Below are 18,217 nucleotides of genomic sequence, written 5' to 3' on the forward strand. Positions count from 1 at the left end.
GATATATCCTCCATCAATTAATACCTTTCTGCTATTTAATATTTATGAAACATTTCTTCCCTTATATCTAGTTAGCCAATATTTCTCAATAACCCTAATCTCTATGCTCTACCACCTTATACACACACACAGAGAGAGAGAGAGAGAGCATAAAAAATGCTACCAGCCCTCTATCCTTCTTCACACTCAAGTTAGGTCTTGCCATTTCTGTCTTCTCCTATACAAGGTTTTCTTCCTTCTACTGGCAAGTGCTATTTTCTTAGGATGCCCATATACATCCCCAGAATCCTGAGAGTTCTTATTTACAATATTTCTGTCTCATTTGGTATGTATTATACTGGATCACCTCTGCTCAATTATAGTTTTTATCGAGAAATAAAAGCCAAAGTGTGAAAACAGCCTTGACACGAAACATTTAAGAGCACATTTGTGAATACTTATTCTCCTACTCCTGGAGTAGAACCCTCAAGTAGGCATCATTCCCCGGGGGAAATTATAAGCAAATGACTTCGGCCCCATGGGGTATTCCACATAGAAGTGACGGTTTTACCTGGTACTTTGGAAGCTGCTCCTTAGCGTGTTGTAAAGATCCCCCAGAAGAACCATGGGAAGAGGAGATGCTGCCACTGCTGCTTCCTTGACAGCACTTGGCTGACACTTTAACAGGGACATCCTCTGCTTTCTGGGTTAAGAGAGACAGGCAAGGCAAAGTACTGCTAAGTATATCAGGCTTCCTCAACACGTTCTTCATTGGGAATTCCTTTGTTAAATCATTCTGTTATGTTGTGCCTAAGTTGCATAGAAAACCAGAAGTTTTTAAATTTCTTTTTAATGAGGACAAAAATGTGGTCCTTCAGAGTCTATAACATTTGGGGGTGGGGGGGAATGCTGAAGAAGGGTACTAGACAGAAGGTTATTTATTAAGACTTCATTCTCCGTAAATAATTAAACTATTATTTACATTCCAATCATATTTTAAAATCATCAATGAGATCTGATCTCTGTTTTGGTTATTAGAGGATTTTTAGTACTACATATAGTCATAATCTATAAAATTGATGAGAAGACGGACATTGCTTCAAATTTAAATTTTTACCCAGCAAATGAACGAAGAAGGCAAAACTATTAATTTGGAAAGACTGGCCTTGTGTTTTTAATGACACACCTCCTCTAGCACTCTTTTAAAGGTAATAGGAAAGAAAATCACGAGGTCGAGTTTGTGAAAGATGAAGCCAAAACTGAAACAGGAGCTCCTGTGAATTAATACAGCATGTGATGGAAATATGGCCTTTAAAGGTTAGGGGTAATAGAGGACTATCTACTGTATAGTCCCTGAATAGAGTTCACTGTCAGTTCTTATGACAGTGACATAAAGGTATAAAGATAGACCTTTATTAATTTTTCCCTTCCTCCTACACCAAAATATATTGCTCCCATACAGAGGCATCCTGTGCCCTCTATGATAAATTGTTTCTATTCTGACTCTTATTTGCTTTTTCATGTGCAGCTTTTGCTTGGAAAACCATGAATGCAACTGCAGCTTATCTAATCTCCAATGTGACAGTCACACTGGTGGTCTAATGCAAATGCCTGCAGTCATGTGCTTGATACAAACTCATGACGTTTTGTGCTTGCCAAGGGGGTGGGGGGCTGGAAATGGGAAAACAATGTAAGGAAAATACAAACTGTGCTGGTCCATGACAGTCACTCCCGCAGTGACGGCATTCGAAGTTGTACTTGGTTGTTCCCGAGCATCTGGCACTCCTTCAACACCCTCTTCAGATCTAGCTGTTACTTAATACCACTTAAGCCAGAAACACAGCCCCTCAGAGGGCCTAAAGTGACACAAAGTCCACACCTGCCTCACAGAATGCTAGACCCTTTGGCTGGGGTACAACACACTGAGCAGTCTATAATTGGAGATGGCACCTGGTACAGTGAATACGCTGTACCCACTGGACTCTTTGTAGCCTTGAGCAAATTACAAGTCTCCCTGGACCTGGCTGCCTTTTTGATTAAATGAGTGCTTCCAAGAAACCTTATGTTCCAGACTCCAGTGTCATCACTGCTCCGATATACTGAAGATTCCAGTTCCTTTTGAAAACTGGAGTGAATTTTTTTCCCTCCACTTGTTACTACCATTAGGAGCCCTAGTGATGGAGTGTGGGTGTTCAACTAAACCATCTGTGCAAGGCCTTCACGGAAACAGGAACTGATGTGGGAAATCAAGGAGAAACCACGTCCTGTCCACCAAACAAAGGGTCAAGTGCTGGCTCACCTAAACTTTCATACAACTCTTCCATTAAAGCCTATAGCTGCATCACCTGAGAGAGTTCTCAGCCCCCCCGCCTCCCTACCTACCGACCTAACAAGCCCAACCACTACTGTAATGATTAGCTACCCGGCAGACTTCCACTTCAAAGCACTGCAGAGTCCACCAGCTAAACTGCCTCTGACCAAACACTTCCTTCCTGCAGAAATGATCCTCATCAAAAGTAGGAAAACAGCCCCTTGGCCCTGATGAGACAAAGACTGTGATATAAACTATTCGTTTACTTAGCTACACATTCAATAAACTGCCAGAATTCAGTCAGTATAGATAGTAAGTTATGGAACATGAAAAGAATGAATACAAATGGATTTATTTAATTAATAGATAGCTGAATAACTACTGAAAAGAGAATGAAAGGTCTAAAAGCGACAACTTGGAAGTACTCTGGACGGATGTCCAGAAGACTCAGGGAGGACCAGACTCGGCTCCTCACCTGGACACATCACTTGACCTTTCCCATTCTGGCTCCAAGGGATCAAGAGCTGCTCTGTCCTCACTTTACTCATCCCTAGATGCTGCCCCACATCATCACCACCACCACCCTGCCCTCCACTAAAACAGGAAATAAATAAAACCTTCCTTGTTTAGATAGATTTGAGAAGCACTCCCTTTTGAAGATGACAATGCCTGTTAGCATTCTGAAGCCGTATAGTGAGGAAAGCTATTTAATTTTGTTTAACCCAGTGCTAGGTAATACTTCTTACTATCAAGGAGAAATACCAGACAGAATAACCTATTAACTTTCCTTCAGGCTAACACTTCATGAATTTTAGAGTTCTTATTTTTCCCATTATACAGCATACATCTGGCATCAAAATCCTACTAGAGTGCAACTCACCAGCAAATCCACCACTAGAAATATTTATAGTACACTGCTGAGCATCTGTCATGATTACCTGCTAACAGTTTCACCAGTATATATTAATAGGAAGAAAAATGTGGTAAAAGGGGGGCAGCTTTGCTTATATGTCTTCTGAATCATTAATGACACTGTACAACATAGCCCAAAGAGAAGACTGGATTAATAAATGATTGATCAAAGAGGGGGTTAAAAGATAAAAGCAAATCTGCATTTCATACCTGAGTTGCCACCTCCTCAATCTTGTGAACAGCTTTAGAATCAAACAAGACTTGTCGGCCTCTCCTTTCACAGTCCTGGTAAACTATCAGGCGAATCTCATTCAGGTCAAACTCCGAACATGACCAACTGTGGGTGAAAAAGAGAGAAAGAAGTTATGTTATCTGCAACACTTGGAACGATCATGGAGAGAGAAGTTTCCCAGCCAACGTGCCTGTGTGCAAGTCAAAAGGTCACAAGTGTGTAGACAGTGAACCCTTCAGACCTGGAGCAGACAGAACTCCAGTGGGCCATACAAATATTGCCAGTGTCCATGACAAAGGTTGGGAAGACTGCTTTAAATAATAAATCATTGGAGAGAAAGCTTCTCCTTCCAGAGCCATTTTGGACAAAGATGGTAGCCAGAAATTGCAAGGACATGTGGAGAGAGCTGAATTTGGATCCCTGGGTTCTGGGGATGGCACAGCTGAGGTACAGGAGTGTTCAAGCTTCTGTGTCATTGGGTAGGGAACCACTTGGAGCAAGTCAGTACAGCCTTGTCTTCTCTTCCTCTCTCACTCACCTAGGCTCAGGTCAAATTGAGAGGAATTACACATCCTAACATTTAGTATTTTCCTGTTATGGCTGGCTCTGATACAGAAGTTTTGAAAACCAAGTGCATCATTGTACAGCATCTGAATTGCTAACAATAACAATCAGCAATACAGGAAGCGTGGCTTAATCCTATGCAAAACAAAAGCTACTGGGATAAAACTGCTCTAAATATAGGTTTGTTCTTGAGTAATAAATGAAATCAGAATGCAAGAACTATAGTAAGGGTCATCATTTACAATGCACTGCTTTAGGCATACTCAGTTATTAGTCTGTCAATCTGTTCAACACGTATTTGAGGACCTACCTCATTCCAGGCACTGTGGGTGATGACAGAGATTCAGCAGTTAATTAACTGAAGAGACTTGGTCCCTGCCTCATGGAGTACCTGGTTTAGTGGGGGACACTGGGCTGCTAATCATATATAAATGTTTAACTACAGATAGGTACAAAAAGGAAAAGTAAAGGACGTGGTAAGATTTAAGAGGTGGGGGAGAGAGGCAGGGAAGCCCCTAAGGATTTTAAAAAGTGATGTTTAAAAAGGACTTGAAGACGTACGAGTTAAAGAGATAAAGGGTGAGAATGAAGAACACAACAGGAAGAGGGAGGGACATGGTAAAATGTAATATTGATGCAGTAGAGACAGGAAAAAAAAAGCCAGAGAGAGGAGAGCTGAGAGGCGGGGTGGCAAGGCAGGCAGGGGCACGGGTCGAGCCCAAAGTGCAGCGAGAAGCCAAGGTAAACAAAGGTTGATAAGCTCAGGTCTGTGCTTTGTAAAAGTTCAATCTGGCTGCTCTAAGGAAAACAGGGGTGGGACAGATTAAGACTGGAAGCAGGAAGGCCAAATCGAATTCACTGTAAGAGTTCAGGGCCTTCATAACGAAGGCTGGAGTGACAGCAACGAAGGTGGAAGAAGAGGACAAATACTGGAGGCATGTTCAGGAGGCAGAATTGGTACGATTTTGTGGTGGACTGGATGGTGCCAGAGGCAAAAGGGATGCCAACTGCTTAGAAAACGCTGGAGGAGGAGGAGTTCTGAGGGGATGGATGAAAGACGGATAGTTAGATAGACAGACTAACAAAAGCAAACCGTAAACTAAGAGACTGTATAAGTGAAGTCAGACACGTCTAGATTCAAATCCAAACTCTCTGAGCTTCCATTTCTTCATCAGCACAATGAGAAAATTAATGCCAACCTTACAAAGCTGCTGTAGGGATTATATGAAATATGTAAAGTGCTTCACACAGAGGTTGACACACGGTAAGTGCTCCAAAATGGTGATAATTACTTAAAAGAACTGTTAATGTTACAATTTTTTTAAAAAATTGATACAGAGTCTGGTATCCAATCACAAATTGTGCATTATTTGGTCTTTTTTTCAGGCAGTGGTAGTTAATATTGGATATGTTCTTTTAGGGTAGCAGATTTGTTTTCTTAAATCCTAGCACCAAAAAATAAAAAGTTCTGATTGTACCTTCTTTTAACAACCTGTGTTCTAAGCTACCATGCCCAGCATCCTTTCCTGCTAATTTTGATAACAACATGGCAAGTTTATTTTGGAAATCATTTCTACTCTCAGTCCAGACAGAGGTAGTTCATGTTCCAGGCTTGGCCAATTGGACACGACAACATGACCTCCAGCCAGGCTGTGAGAGCCGGTCCTCAAACTCAGTCGTTCGGCTGGTAAAAGGTAACCCTGGAGTGGCTGGTGCCTGTATTTTGCCATTTGAGGCACGAGTCTATCTGAAAATGAAGTCAACATGGAGGAAAGCAGAGGTGAGCAATGGAATGAGACAGATTTCTGTTGGATCAAAGCCAGCTGTTCCTGAGTGAACACTGTTCCTACAGTTAGTTTTCTGTGACTTATAACCAAAAAAGTCCTGATGACTGTGCCCTAAACCACTAAATTTTAAAATTACACAAGGTCATTAAAAACACCCTCTGAAATTACTAAAACATAGTACACCGGTTGAAGTTATTAAAAGTGAAAAAATCAAAGTTTTTTTTTTTATAATTTTATTTATTTATTTCTCCCCCCAAAGCCCCAGTAGATAGTTGTATGTCATAGCTGCACATCCTTCTAGTTGCTGTATGTGGGACGCGGCCTCAGCATGGCCGGAGAAGCGGTGTGTCAGTGTACGCCCGGGATCCGAACCCGGGCCGCCAGTAGCAGACCGCCCGCACTTAACCGCTAAGCCACGGGGCCGGCCCATCAACAAAGATTTAATTGCTTTGTGTTGTCTTGCTCAATCTAATTTACCCTAACAATTACATTTTGCCAAAACAGCATTATAATTTACAAAGCAAGTTGTTCAGTCCTTATTTTTGAGGAGTAACACTGACTCCAATATCAATCAAACTGAGGACAGCTGTTTAGAAGAGCTAAAATTTAATAACAATCACAATACCTTAGTAAATGTTTCATGTTATTTTTCAATTTTAAAAAGACAGAAATAAAAGATATGGGAAGGGAAAAAGTATGTATGTCAGATTGTCTACTTTTTTGACCCAAACACCTTAAGAAAGTATTTTATAAAATACGAGGAAAACTCTATTCTCCTTCTTCCATGTGAATACTGTCTTTGGTTTGACACCTAATTATAATTTTGACATTTACCGTCACTAATATTAGTAGAGGAAATCACAGTTGGGTAATTTGGTAAAGGAAATGCAGGCAGGAGAAAGGAGATTAAATGAGTGCTTCAGAAGGAGACAGGCCTGGGATCAAATCTCAGTTCTGTCTCCCACTAGTTTTATGGCCTTGGGAAAGGCCCTAAGGCAGCACTCGTAGGGCCTATTGTAAAGATTAAGGAGATAGTCTGTGGAAACCTCCCGGCACACTGCCAGCTCTTTTCCCTACCATCCTCCACATACAGGGCTTGAGGTACTCGTAATTACATGCCACATATATTCTCTTCATGTTCACATTGACTTCAACCAACAGCTACTGTGGAGCTTCTATGAGCACCAACCATAGTTCCTGGCACTGTAGTGAGGGCAACTTGCTGCATGATTCAAAGAGGTATGAAAAATAAGCCTTGGGTTTTTGCCTTAAAATATCTGACTATTTGAAAGACATTTATCCAGATCAGAACTACCTCATTTCTTTGCTTTTGTTTTGCAGAAAAGAACACTGCCCCTAGCATCAGGGGACATGGTATTATTTGTCCATTTCATGGTCACAGCTGTATGACCTGAGGCACAAGAAAATGAGACGATTTGTCTACCTTTTCTTACTGTAAAATTTAAACAAAAGGACTTATATGGACCTTTTCAGTTTTAAACTTCCATGATGCTAAGATTTGCCTGGTTGGAAATGAAACCAGATCTTATTTCTGGAACTACTCATCAAGAGTGGGAAGCAAGTGACCAAAGACTAAATTATGTACCTGAAAGGTGACAAGCAATAGTTCAAATGATTTTAAGTACAGAAAACAGAATTCTCCTTAAAATATACATAACCGTGTGTTGTGGGTTGAATTGTGTCCCCCAAGAAGATATGTTTAATTCCTAATTCCTGGAACCTGTGAATATAACCTGTTTTGGAAACAGGGTCTTTGCAGATGTAATCAAGTTAAGATGAGGTCATACTAGATTAGGATGAGCCCTAATCCAATGACTAGTGTCCTCATAAGAAGAGGGAAATCTGTACACAGACACAGAGGGATCATGGCTATGTGATGATAGAGACCGAGACTGGAGTTATGCTTCTACAAGCCAAGGAAAGCCAAGGAATGCTGGCACTCAGGGGCAAAGAACAAATAAGAAATGTGAGTCTCTATCCTCAAGGAACTTAAAAATCTAGAAGAGACAATCATGTAAGTAACTACATGAAAACAAGGGGGCAAGGCAGAATATAGAGGGCAAGAGAGGAAACAGGAAAAATTCCTGGAAGAAGCAGTATTTGAACTAGCGAAGTTATGAAGGATGGCAAGGATTAGACATGTGATGATGAACGGGGAGAGTCACTGCAGACTAAGGGCACAGCACAAACACAGAGAGTCAAACGGTACAAAGTCAAAGTCTTGGGTGGCTGGAGTATGTCTACTGCAGAAGAATTACACAGGAAATGAGGCTGCAAAGACGTTCAGGACTACTTGTGGAGGACCTTGATTGCTATGCCAAGGAATGTATGTTGTTCTACAAGCAGTGGTGTGCCATTCCAACTTTCTGAGAAAGGGAATGACAAGACCTGACCTGTGTTTTAGGAGAGAACTAAAGCTGCTTGAGAAAACCATTTTCAGGGCAAAGGGAGAGGTGGGACTGATTCGCATACCCAGGGCTCAAGGAGTCACGGCTAATAGGGGTGAGAACAGTAGCTGTATGATTTGTTGTAGGGTGATTTGCTATGTCCTCTAAGACCAGCTCTAGTGTTGATGTTTGGTTCCTCCCTTGAACTTTTACAGGAATCACACTAGAAGTGGGCTCAAGTACGCCCAGGTTGAAGCGTGAGTTAAGAAAGAAGAATACTTCAAAAATGTTTTCCCTCTTGCTCTCACACAAGGAAACAACCCTATATAGTCAAAAATCAGTTCACACAGAGTTTAAAGAGCAGTCTTGTGATCTAAGAATGTGAATGTTTAAAGAGTCAGGTATGATAAGGAAACTTAAATGGTCCAAGAAAAGGTAAAATGAAACAAAACAAACAAAACCAACAATAATGGCAAATACTATGCATTTAATAAGTAGCTCCTGCACGCCTACTGTGTGCCAAGCATTCTTCTAGGCACTGGGATGAAGCAGTGAACAATCATAACTCCTGCTCAGACAAAGCTTACTATATTTAGGATGATATTTTCCAGCCACTCAAACTCTATTCTATGTTCTTCTTTTCTGCCAACTCCCACTGCTCCTCTTCTCTTTCTCAAAAAAAGTTTCTAAATACAAACAGAAACCCTCTCAAAAGGTTTGCTCAAGAACAATGAGGAGACCTTAATTACTATGACCTGAAAATAAAGGAAGACTAGAGGTGGAGAAAAAGGCAAAATTATGCTTGAGATGGTACAGAGTTCACCCTGTCAGCACAAATGTACATTATTTCCCACGCAGTAACAAGCTATTTATTTCAAGGAAAAAAATATGTAAATAGATGGCAGTAACAGATTTGGAATTCTTTTTTTTGCTAGGTTAGTACTATCAGGAAGATGGCTAACAGGAAAAGCAATTTGAAAATTAGTTGACTTGCCTTTCCTCCCCAATTTTGTACTGACACAGCCTTAGCTGCACAAATTGCCTGGTTTAGTTTCAGAGGAGCTACATAAAAATTCACCACTGAACTGCTGTCCTGTGGTCAAGAGTACAGTAAAAAAATGCTTAAAGATCCCAATTGTCATCAGAAGCTTTAATACATAATGCTAACCTAAAAATATAATTTACAAATGATTCCAATTAAATGTATGCCTTTCTTATTTTGTCAAAAGAAATTTATATAGGATTTGGCTGCAACTTTTTCTGTCTTTAAGAAAGTAGGTTATAGGCAAATTCTTTGTTCTTTTTGTAAAAGACATGTATGGAATGAAAGAATAAATCCCTATAATCAGCAGCATGGGATGGAAAGAGCACTGTAACATGAGTCCAAAAGCACATTCCTCCATTCATTCCTTCCATACACTTTTAGCACCTGGCTTAACCCAGGTAACATGAAAGATACCAGGAACAGAAATTAACTAGATCCGTTCCTACCTCAAAATGCTTACAATCTGACATGAGAAGGCCAACAAACAAATAAGTAAACTATATTGTTACAGGTACTGAGATAAATGTCTATATGGCTATGGGGAACTAAAAAGAATGACGAAGTCAAGTCCACATAGTAGGGGTGAAGGATGGGTGCAAGTCACAGGGGACATGATGCTTGGGACGTGGATTAGTATTCATCAGTGTAAACAGAGCTGCTAACTCTAGCTTTGCCACTTTCAAACCCAGATGACTTTATTTATTTTTTTTTTTTAAAGATTTTATTTATTTTATTTTTTCCCCCCAAAGCCCCAGTAGATAGTTGTATGTCATAGCTGCACATCCTTCTAGTTGTTGTATGTGGGACTCGGCCTCAGGATGGACGGAGAAGTGGTGCCTCGATGCGCACCCGGGATCCGAACCCAGGCCACCAACATTGCAGCGCGCGCACTTAACCACCAAGCCACAGGGCCGGCCCCAGATGACTTTAGAAAAGCACTAGGGCTCAGCTTTTCCAAAATGCATCTGCCTTATCTATCTCACAAGGTTGTTGGGAAAAACAGAGAGTAAGTATGACAGTACTTTTAAAATTGTAAAGCATAATTCAAAGATAAGTTCAGATACACAATCCTTTAACTGAGACCCTTGGGGCCAAATGTTTCAGAAGTCAGAATTTTTTACATTTTAGAAAGAAGCTTATAGCACATATTATGTAACACCTCCTCCAAGGTCTGAGGTGTAATCAAATCCCCAAAATCAAACAGATTAATATTTCACCAGTCCAAGTTATGAATATTTATGCTAAGTGGATTAGATAGAGACTATAAATAGCCTCGTATCAGTTCAGGTCAGTTCCAAAAATTTTTTTCAGAGATTTCAGGATTTTGGAATTGTAGGATAACAGATTATGACCAATGCAATGCTTACTGTGTCTGAGGGAAGGTCAAAAGACTGGAATAAGTAACATTCAGGTCCCCCACATTTTCCTGAATATAACCGATCCCTAACAAATATGACCGTCAAAGTTTACATGTAACCAGGTTGTCTGAATCTTGGAACTTGTTTCTCCTCCCACTGAAACAATGCTATAAATGGTTGCGAGGGTCACAAGCTAAAACCACACATGTCTTTATATTATGTGTTCATAGAGCAATGACGAATCATGAGTCACAATACAGCCTGAGGTTTGGGTTCTGTGAACAGGGAACTCTGAAGAACAGAAAAGAAAAAAATTGTCTTCCTTCTTTCCTGAGTTCAGGGTCAAGTCAGGTAAAACCCTGGAATAGGTGAAGTTTGTGTGTGGCACTCACGGCACCACCACCCATACCACCCCCCTGTCCTGGGGCCACCACAGCATCACCAAAGAGCACAGCACTGCCCTGGACATCAGAATGCCTAGGTTCTGGGCAGGATCGATAGTCTAATCCTAGCCACACTCCTTCACCTCTTAGTCCAGTGTTTCCTCTTCTATAAAATGATGGGTTGGGGCTAAAATTATCCCTCAAGGTCTCATCCTTCCAACTCTAACACACTATAATCCCAAATTATCTATGAAGTGTGTACAGTATAATTTAGAATAGATGATCTCAGCCAAGTACTGAGAGGAAAGCAATCTCAATGAATTAATCTACGTTACTGCACAGCATCCCTTAACCTTTCTAGATGTACTCTATACTTTGATAAGCATGCTTCTTAATAAAAACACATCTCTAATCGATAGAACTTTCAAAAGATGCTAACAAAATTTGAAGAGGAAAAGCCCTTTTGAGGCAAGAGAGACATGGAGCAGGCAGGTCACCGTGCCAACCAGGATTCCATCCCTGGTAGCTTTCCCAGATTTTGTTATTATTAATAGGTTCTTCCCTTTCTCGCCTTTAAAATCTCACAGATTCTCTAAATATGGCCCATATTTTCCAAAATGGTTTCTTTAATGCTTAAAAGAGCACTACTCATTCTTTTCTGGTATCTATAAACTAGAAACTACCTACACGAAAAAGAAAAAAAAAAAAAAAGAGCTTTGCTGTTCATCTCCATGCATGCATTAATTCAATATTCACTGAGCTAATTCTTTCACACTCTTGTCAGCATAACCCCAACAGTCAACACTCATTACTGTATTCCAGGATTACTGAAATGTGTAATGGCTCTGCTGAAGGCCAACTTGCATCAACATGATTTCACATCTTTTCCTGAAGGTAAGTTTTCCCCATCCTACCCTCGCAGGGAAACTATATACCAATAACAGATAAACAAATGAATTTCAAAGTAAATATGCAAGACATTGCCTTATATATTAATTCTAGATCCATCTAAATTGTACACAGATAAGGTAATAATTCTATTTTCCTAGAGGTTTCCAGAGGTCAAAAGCATGATTCTCTCCATAAGGTCTTTTGTTTGCAAAATGAGAAAGCTAAAATAAATAGAAACTGTATCTATCTTTGGTTGTAAAATATTATCTCTAAAAGAGATGGTACAGGAGAGCACATGGGAGAGCGGTGGGAAAGCAGCGCTGTCTGACTGGGCAGCAGGGCAGGGGCCAAAATAAGAAGAATAAAAAAAGAGAGAGATGGGTACAAACACACATACTCATATACTCACATACTCTTTGACCCAGCAATTCCACTTGTAGAAATTAATCCTACAGATCAGCTTGCATAGGTCCAAGATGATTCTGTATAAAAAAGGATTCACTGCAGCACTGTTTGGAATAGCAAAGGACTGGAAACAAACTGTCAACCTGAGATGGTTAAGTAAATGAAAGCACACCCATACAATGAAGTACTGTACGGATACAGCAAACGACGACGCTCCTTATGTAATTACATAGAAAACTCTAAGAAATCATTTTTACTGGAAAAAAGAAGTAAAAAACATTGTGTATAGAATGCTACCATATGTATTTTAAAAAAGGAAAAACAGAGGGAAAAAACTCTGAACTTGATTATATATGCAGAGAGTATCTCTAGAAAGATATACAATGAATTGATGAGACTGCTTGTGTCTGGAGTAGAAAGCAGGGTTGTTGAGGGGAAGAAGTAAGCTGAAGACTTCACTGCCAACTCTTTACAGAGCCCACGGAAAGGCTTTCCCTACGCTATTTAATACACATCCGTCAAAACTTCATAGTGAGGAAGAGTGTAGACTCTGGAGCCAGGCAGCCTGGGTTCAAGTCCCCGCTCTGCCTCTTCCTAGCTATGTGACTTTGGCGAGTCATCTAATCTCTTTGTTCCCCGGTATCCTCCTCTGCAAAATGGGGATAATAGTACCTACCTCATAAGTGTTGCTTTGAGGATTAAACGCAAAGCGCTTAACAGAGACAGGCCCACAGTGTGTTGTAAGTATTAAGACTTTGTGTCCTTTGAATATTTAACTATATGACTGTACGATCTCTTGAAAAATTAAAAATAAATAATGAAACTGAGGAATACAACAGGAATACTGTTGTTTTGTTTTGTTTTTAACCCATTAAAGATTCTACTATTGCCTTAAGACAAACAACCGTAATTACTGTTTGCTTTAAGAGGCTTCTTGGTAGCTGAAGCATGAGGCAGTGGGTGAACTCCTACAGGGAAACCACCTTAATGAATTCAAGGCGTTCAGATTCAGTTTCAATTATGTAGTTTGGCCTTAGACAATGACGTTTACTGAGCTTTCTTCTCAGCATTCATGTACCACATTTCCCTATCCTCCTTCATCTCCCGCCTCCCCTAAAGACAGGACAAAGCTTCTCTCTAAAAAAGTAATCCCTCTTCTCATTTATTAAACCTACTTATCGCTCTGAGTTTGTTATTACTGTTCTAGTACCATATCAAATTGATTTCTATCGTATTAAATAACTGCCTTTTTTCCTCCATCATCTCATAGAGCCTAGAGACACTAGTTCCAGTGTCCAGTTGCAGCTTTAGTTCCAGAGCTCTGAAGTTTGGAGGTAGGCAGGGGAAGACTGGTGATCAGAGCTGCACAGCACACAAATAATTGCCTAACATTTTAAAGTTTGCCAAACGCTTTTACACAATTCATCTGAGCTGACCTTCACAAATGTCCTGTGAGAGCCTATATTATATAATCTCTTTTACACAGAATTTAGGAGACTTGAACAGGGTTATAACCAGTAAGTGACAAAGTCAGGACGTAAACCAATGTCTCCTGACTCCAAATTCTGTGTTCCACCAACTCTGCCATACTATCCCCTTAACATCAGGAGCAAACACGTCAGGGTAACATCCTCTACATTCCAGGACCTCCCTCTACGTTTCCTTCTGTCAGAGACAGCTTCTCTTGGCAAGCATATAGCCTTTGTGTCCCCTGCCGATATAAGAAACCCCCTCCCCGCCCGCAGTTGCTGGTGCACGTTGCTGTCCAGCCGGCTGCCACTGGACCTTCCTGTAAGGAACTCCCAATAAACCTATGTCTCGTTCACCATCTCTAGGTCTTTTCTTTGGTCTCTCAGCAACTTATCCCACACTGCTCACCCAAGTGGGCGTGCGGCCAGACACCTTCTGAGGGGTAAAAACATGCTACATTTGAAAAATAAAAATGCTGGTGATATAATGTTAAGACTGAAAAGCAGAACACAGAATTATGTATATAATATGACTTTAATTATGTAGGAAAAAAAAAAAAGTTACCAGAGGTTTTTAAAAAGTTCACAAAAAATTAGCAGTTCATACCACAGGCAAAGGATTAAGCTCCCTAATATATAAAGAACAACCAGAAATCAATAAAGAAAAAGATTTAAAAGATTGCAAACCAATGGAAAAAGTGGGCACTGAGTAGACAGTTGACAGAAAAAAAAACTAAGATGATCTTTAATCATATGAAAAGATGCTAAATCTCACTCTTAGAAAGAGAAAAGCAAATTAAAATTATACACCTATTAGACTGGCAAAAATCCAAAAGTTAGACACTCCACAGAAGAGAAACACAAGCAGAGGCACAAAATGGCAAGAGTACATATGGAGGGTCATTTGTCATAGCCATCAGAATTGCAAGTATTTTTAACCTTGGACCCACCAATCCCACTTCTGGAACTATACAGATATAAACATGTGATTGCATGTTTGCTAAGAGCAGAAGACTGGAAACAACTGGAGAGGACGTTGGTAGGGACAAATTAAATCGCTCATGCTATATTCACACAACAAAATACCACGCAGCTGTTGGAGAGAGTGCGAGCATGAGAGCAAGACCTATAATATCCCCAGATTAGACTGTGAAGTCCACATGGCAAAGAGCAGATTCCTGTGTACAGCAGGCTACCTTCTGCGTAAGAAGAATACATATTTGCATGTGCTTATTTCTGCACAAAAGAAATATAAAAAGAATTTGTAAGAAACAAATAAAATTGATTACCTGAAGGAGATGGGGAAGACTCAAGAGGTGGGGGCAATATGTTTCAAATATATAGGTTTATTGTTGAACCAAGTGAATGCATTATAGATAAAGAGACATATAGATAAAATGCTTTTTAAAACGTTAAGAAAAAAATCCTTGCATTCATATCCTTTACAAGGTGATTTAATCTATAGAAGATGTTAGTGCTGGGGGCACTTCTTAACCTTCTTACCTTTGCTTCAGGTTTCCAAGTAGAAGCACAATCTTGATTAGTGTAACACTCCTGACTGCTCTTTGTCCCCACGTGCTCCTTCCCAGTGGAAGAGGAATGAATTGCGTTTGATACATTTTCCTTTATTCTTCGCCATCTATCTGCCTGCAGAGCACACACATGCTGATCTGATCCCCAACTCCTCAACATCAAGTTTTACAGGGGCGAGCCCCTATGTGGAAGCCCTGTGGGTGTCCTAAGCTGCTTAGGACAGGATAGGTCAACCAACCAATTTTGAGGTTCATTATTAGGCAGCCCTTTGTTGTTACACACACTAACCATTTTCCAAATGTAGATATTTTGGTTTCCATCCACCTGAACAATTTCTCTCTCCCAATTTTCAAATTCCGTTGGGGAAGGAAAATGGATTTCCTTCAAATTTCCTATAAGGAAAACCTCCTACAAGGAAAATTCCCTGCCAAGGAGATTGTCAGAAATTTGAACAAAAATTAGGGTCATTCTCTGCTTTGTAACTGTCAAAAACTGGAAACTTAAATATCAATTAGCAGAACATACCCTAAGTTTTCTAAAGCCATCCATTTAAGAAGATGCTACAAAGTCATTAAAAATTGTTCTCAAAAACATTTTAATGACATAGGAAAAAATGTCATGGTATTACACTGAGTGAAAAAGTAGATTAGATAGCTTGATATACAATATGATTCGGTTAATACAATGCAGTTTATATCCATGTACCAAAAGAGGAAATAATTGCAAGGAAATAAACAAAAGTATTAACAGCAGTAAAATTTGTGTGATAGCTTTATGGGTAATTTGGGTTTTCATTTTTATATTTGCCTTTTTTCAAACATTTTGTAATAAAATTTTATGGTTTTGACAATCAGAAAAAATATTTAAGAAAAATCTTAAAAACAAGTTTAGTAACAATGTAAAAGAAAAAGATGGAGGCATTTAAAAAGAAAAGCAAAAGGTAGCTAGCCTGACATGAATGCAGCCATGCTCTGAAATATACACCTGTTAAAATATTTTTTAAATATTTCATACCCCAGTAATTAACAATTACTGGAATTTAAAATTAAAAACACAACACCATTTATATTAGCACCCGCCCCCCAAAAGAAATACTGAGGTATAAATCTAACAAAATATGTACAAGATCTATATGAGGAAAACTACTAAACTCTCTTAAAAGTTCACAGGTAGGAAGACTCAAAATGTCAGGTTTTCCCAACTTGATCTATAGATACAGCACAATCGCAATCAAAATCCCAAAAAGTTATTTTGTGGATATCGACAAACGGATTCTAAAGTTTATATGGAGAGGCAAAGGACCCAGAATAGCCAATGCAATATTGAAGGAGAAGAGCAACGTCAGAAGACTGAAACTACCCAACTTCAAGACTTACTAAAAAGTTACAGTAAACAAAACAGTATGTTCTTGGTGAAAGAACAAACAGATCGACAGAAAAGATCAGAGAGCCCAAACAGATTTACATAAACATAGTCAACTGATCTTTGACAAAGGAGCAAAGACAATACAATGGAGAAGAGACAGTCTTTCAACAAATGGGGCTGGAACAAGTGGAGGACATCCACACGCAAAAAAATGAATCTTGACACAGATCTTAAATCCTTCCCCAAAATGTAACTCAAAAATGGGTCACAGACCTAAATGTAAAATGCAAAACTAGGAGACTCCTAGAAGATAACATAGGAGAAAATCTAGATGACTTTGGGCATGGTTATGACAACACCAAAGGTGAAATGAAAGAAATAATTGATAAGCTGGACTTCACTAAAATTAAAAACTTCTGGTCTGTGAAAGACAATATCAAGAGAATAAGAAGACAAGCGACAGACTGGGAGAAAATATTTGCAAAAGCCATATCTGATAAAAGACTGGTATCCAAAATATACAAAGAACTCATAAAACTCAACAATAAGAAAACAAACAACCCAATTAAAAAATGGGCAAAACACCTGAACAGACACTTCACAAAAGAAGATATACAGATGGCAAATAAGCACATGAAAAAGATGCTCCACATCATATGTCATTAGAGAAATACAAATTAAAACAACAATGAGATAGCACTATGAACCTATTAGAATGGCCAAAATCCAGAACACTGACAAAACCAAATACTGACAAGGATATGGAGTAACATGAACTGTCATTCATTGCTGGTGGGAATGCAAAATGGGACAAGCACTTGGAAGTTTGGCGGTTTCTTACAAAACTAAAACTCTTAACCTTACGATCCAGCAATCACACTCCTTGATATTTACCCAAAGGAGTAAAACTTATGTCCACACAAAAACCTGCACAGGGATGTTTACAGCAGCTTTATTCATAATTGCCAAAACCTGGAAGCAACCAAGATGTCCTTGGTGAATGGATAAAGTGAATGGATAAATAAACTGTGCTATATCGAGACAACAGAATATTATTCGGTGCTAAAAAGAAATGAGTTATCAAGCCATGAAAAGACATGGAGGAACCTTTAATGCATATTACTAAACGAAAGAAGCCAATCTGAAAAGGCTACATACTGTGATTCCAACCAAATGACATTCTAGAAAAGGCAAAACTATAGAGACAGTAAAAAGATCAGTGGTAGCCAGAGGCTAGGAAGAGTTGAATAGCAGAGTACAGAGGATTTTTAGGGCAATGAAACTACTTTGTATGATACTATAATGATGGATACATTTCACTATACATTTTTCAAAACCCATATAATGTACCAGACCAAAAGTGAACCCTAATGTAAACTATGGTTTGGGGTGATGATGTGTCAACATAGGTTCATCAGTTGTAATAAATGTACCACCGAAGGGGAGCAGATTTTTTCAGTTGTCAAGGGAACTTTTAAAATATAGGAACTTTCACTAATAAGCACCAGTTTTAAAGTTTGTGATAGGATTATTCTCTGAAGATCATTTTGGTCTGTTATAGTCTACTGGAGAATT

At 39.4% G+C, this 18,217-nt stretch overlaps 1 protein-coding gene across 4 annotated transcripts in view; it reads right to left on the minus strand.

The window, feature by feature from the left end:
• FNIP2 (folliculin interacting protein 2) overlaps nucleotides 1–18,217 on the minus strand; it is a 131,885-nt gene that overhangs the window by 70,492 nt on the left and 43,176 nt on the right. For all 4 annotated transcript variants that reach the window (XM_004420972.3, XM_014780242.2, XM_014780243.2 and 1 more), the window contains exons 2-3: nucleotides 3,413–3,539; nucleotides 551–682 (exon numbers count right to left, since the gene is read on the minus strand). In XM_004420972.3, the coding sequence (XP_004421029.1) occupies nucleotides 551–682; nucleotides 3,413–3,539 (259 nt within the window). The remainder of the gene's footprint in view (nucleotides 1–550; nucleotides 683–3,412; nucleotides 3,540–18,217) is intronic.

This window comes from Ceratotherium simum, chromosome 12, assembly GCF_057802395.1.
Source record: "Ceratotherium simum simum isolate JZ-2026a chromosome 12, ASM5780239v1, whole genome shotgun sequence".
Classification (NCBI taxonomy): Eukaryota; Metazoa; Chordata; class Mammalia; order Perissodactyla; family Rhinocerotidae; genus Ceratotherium; species Ceratotherium simum.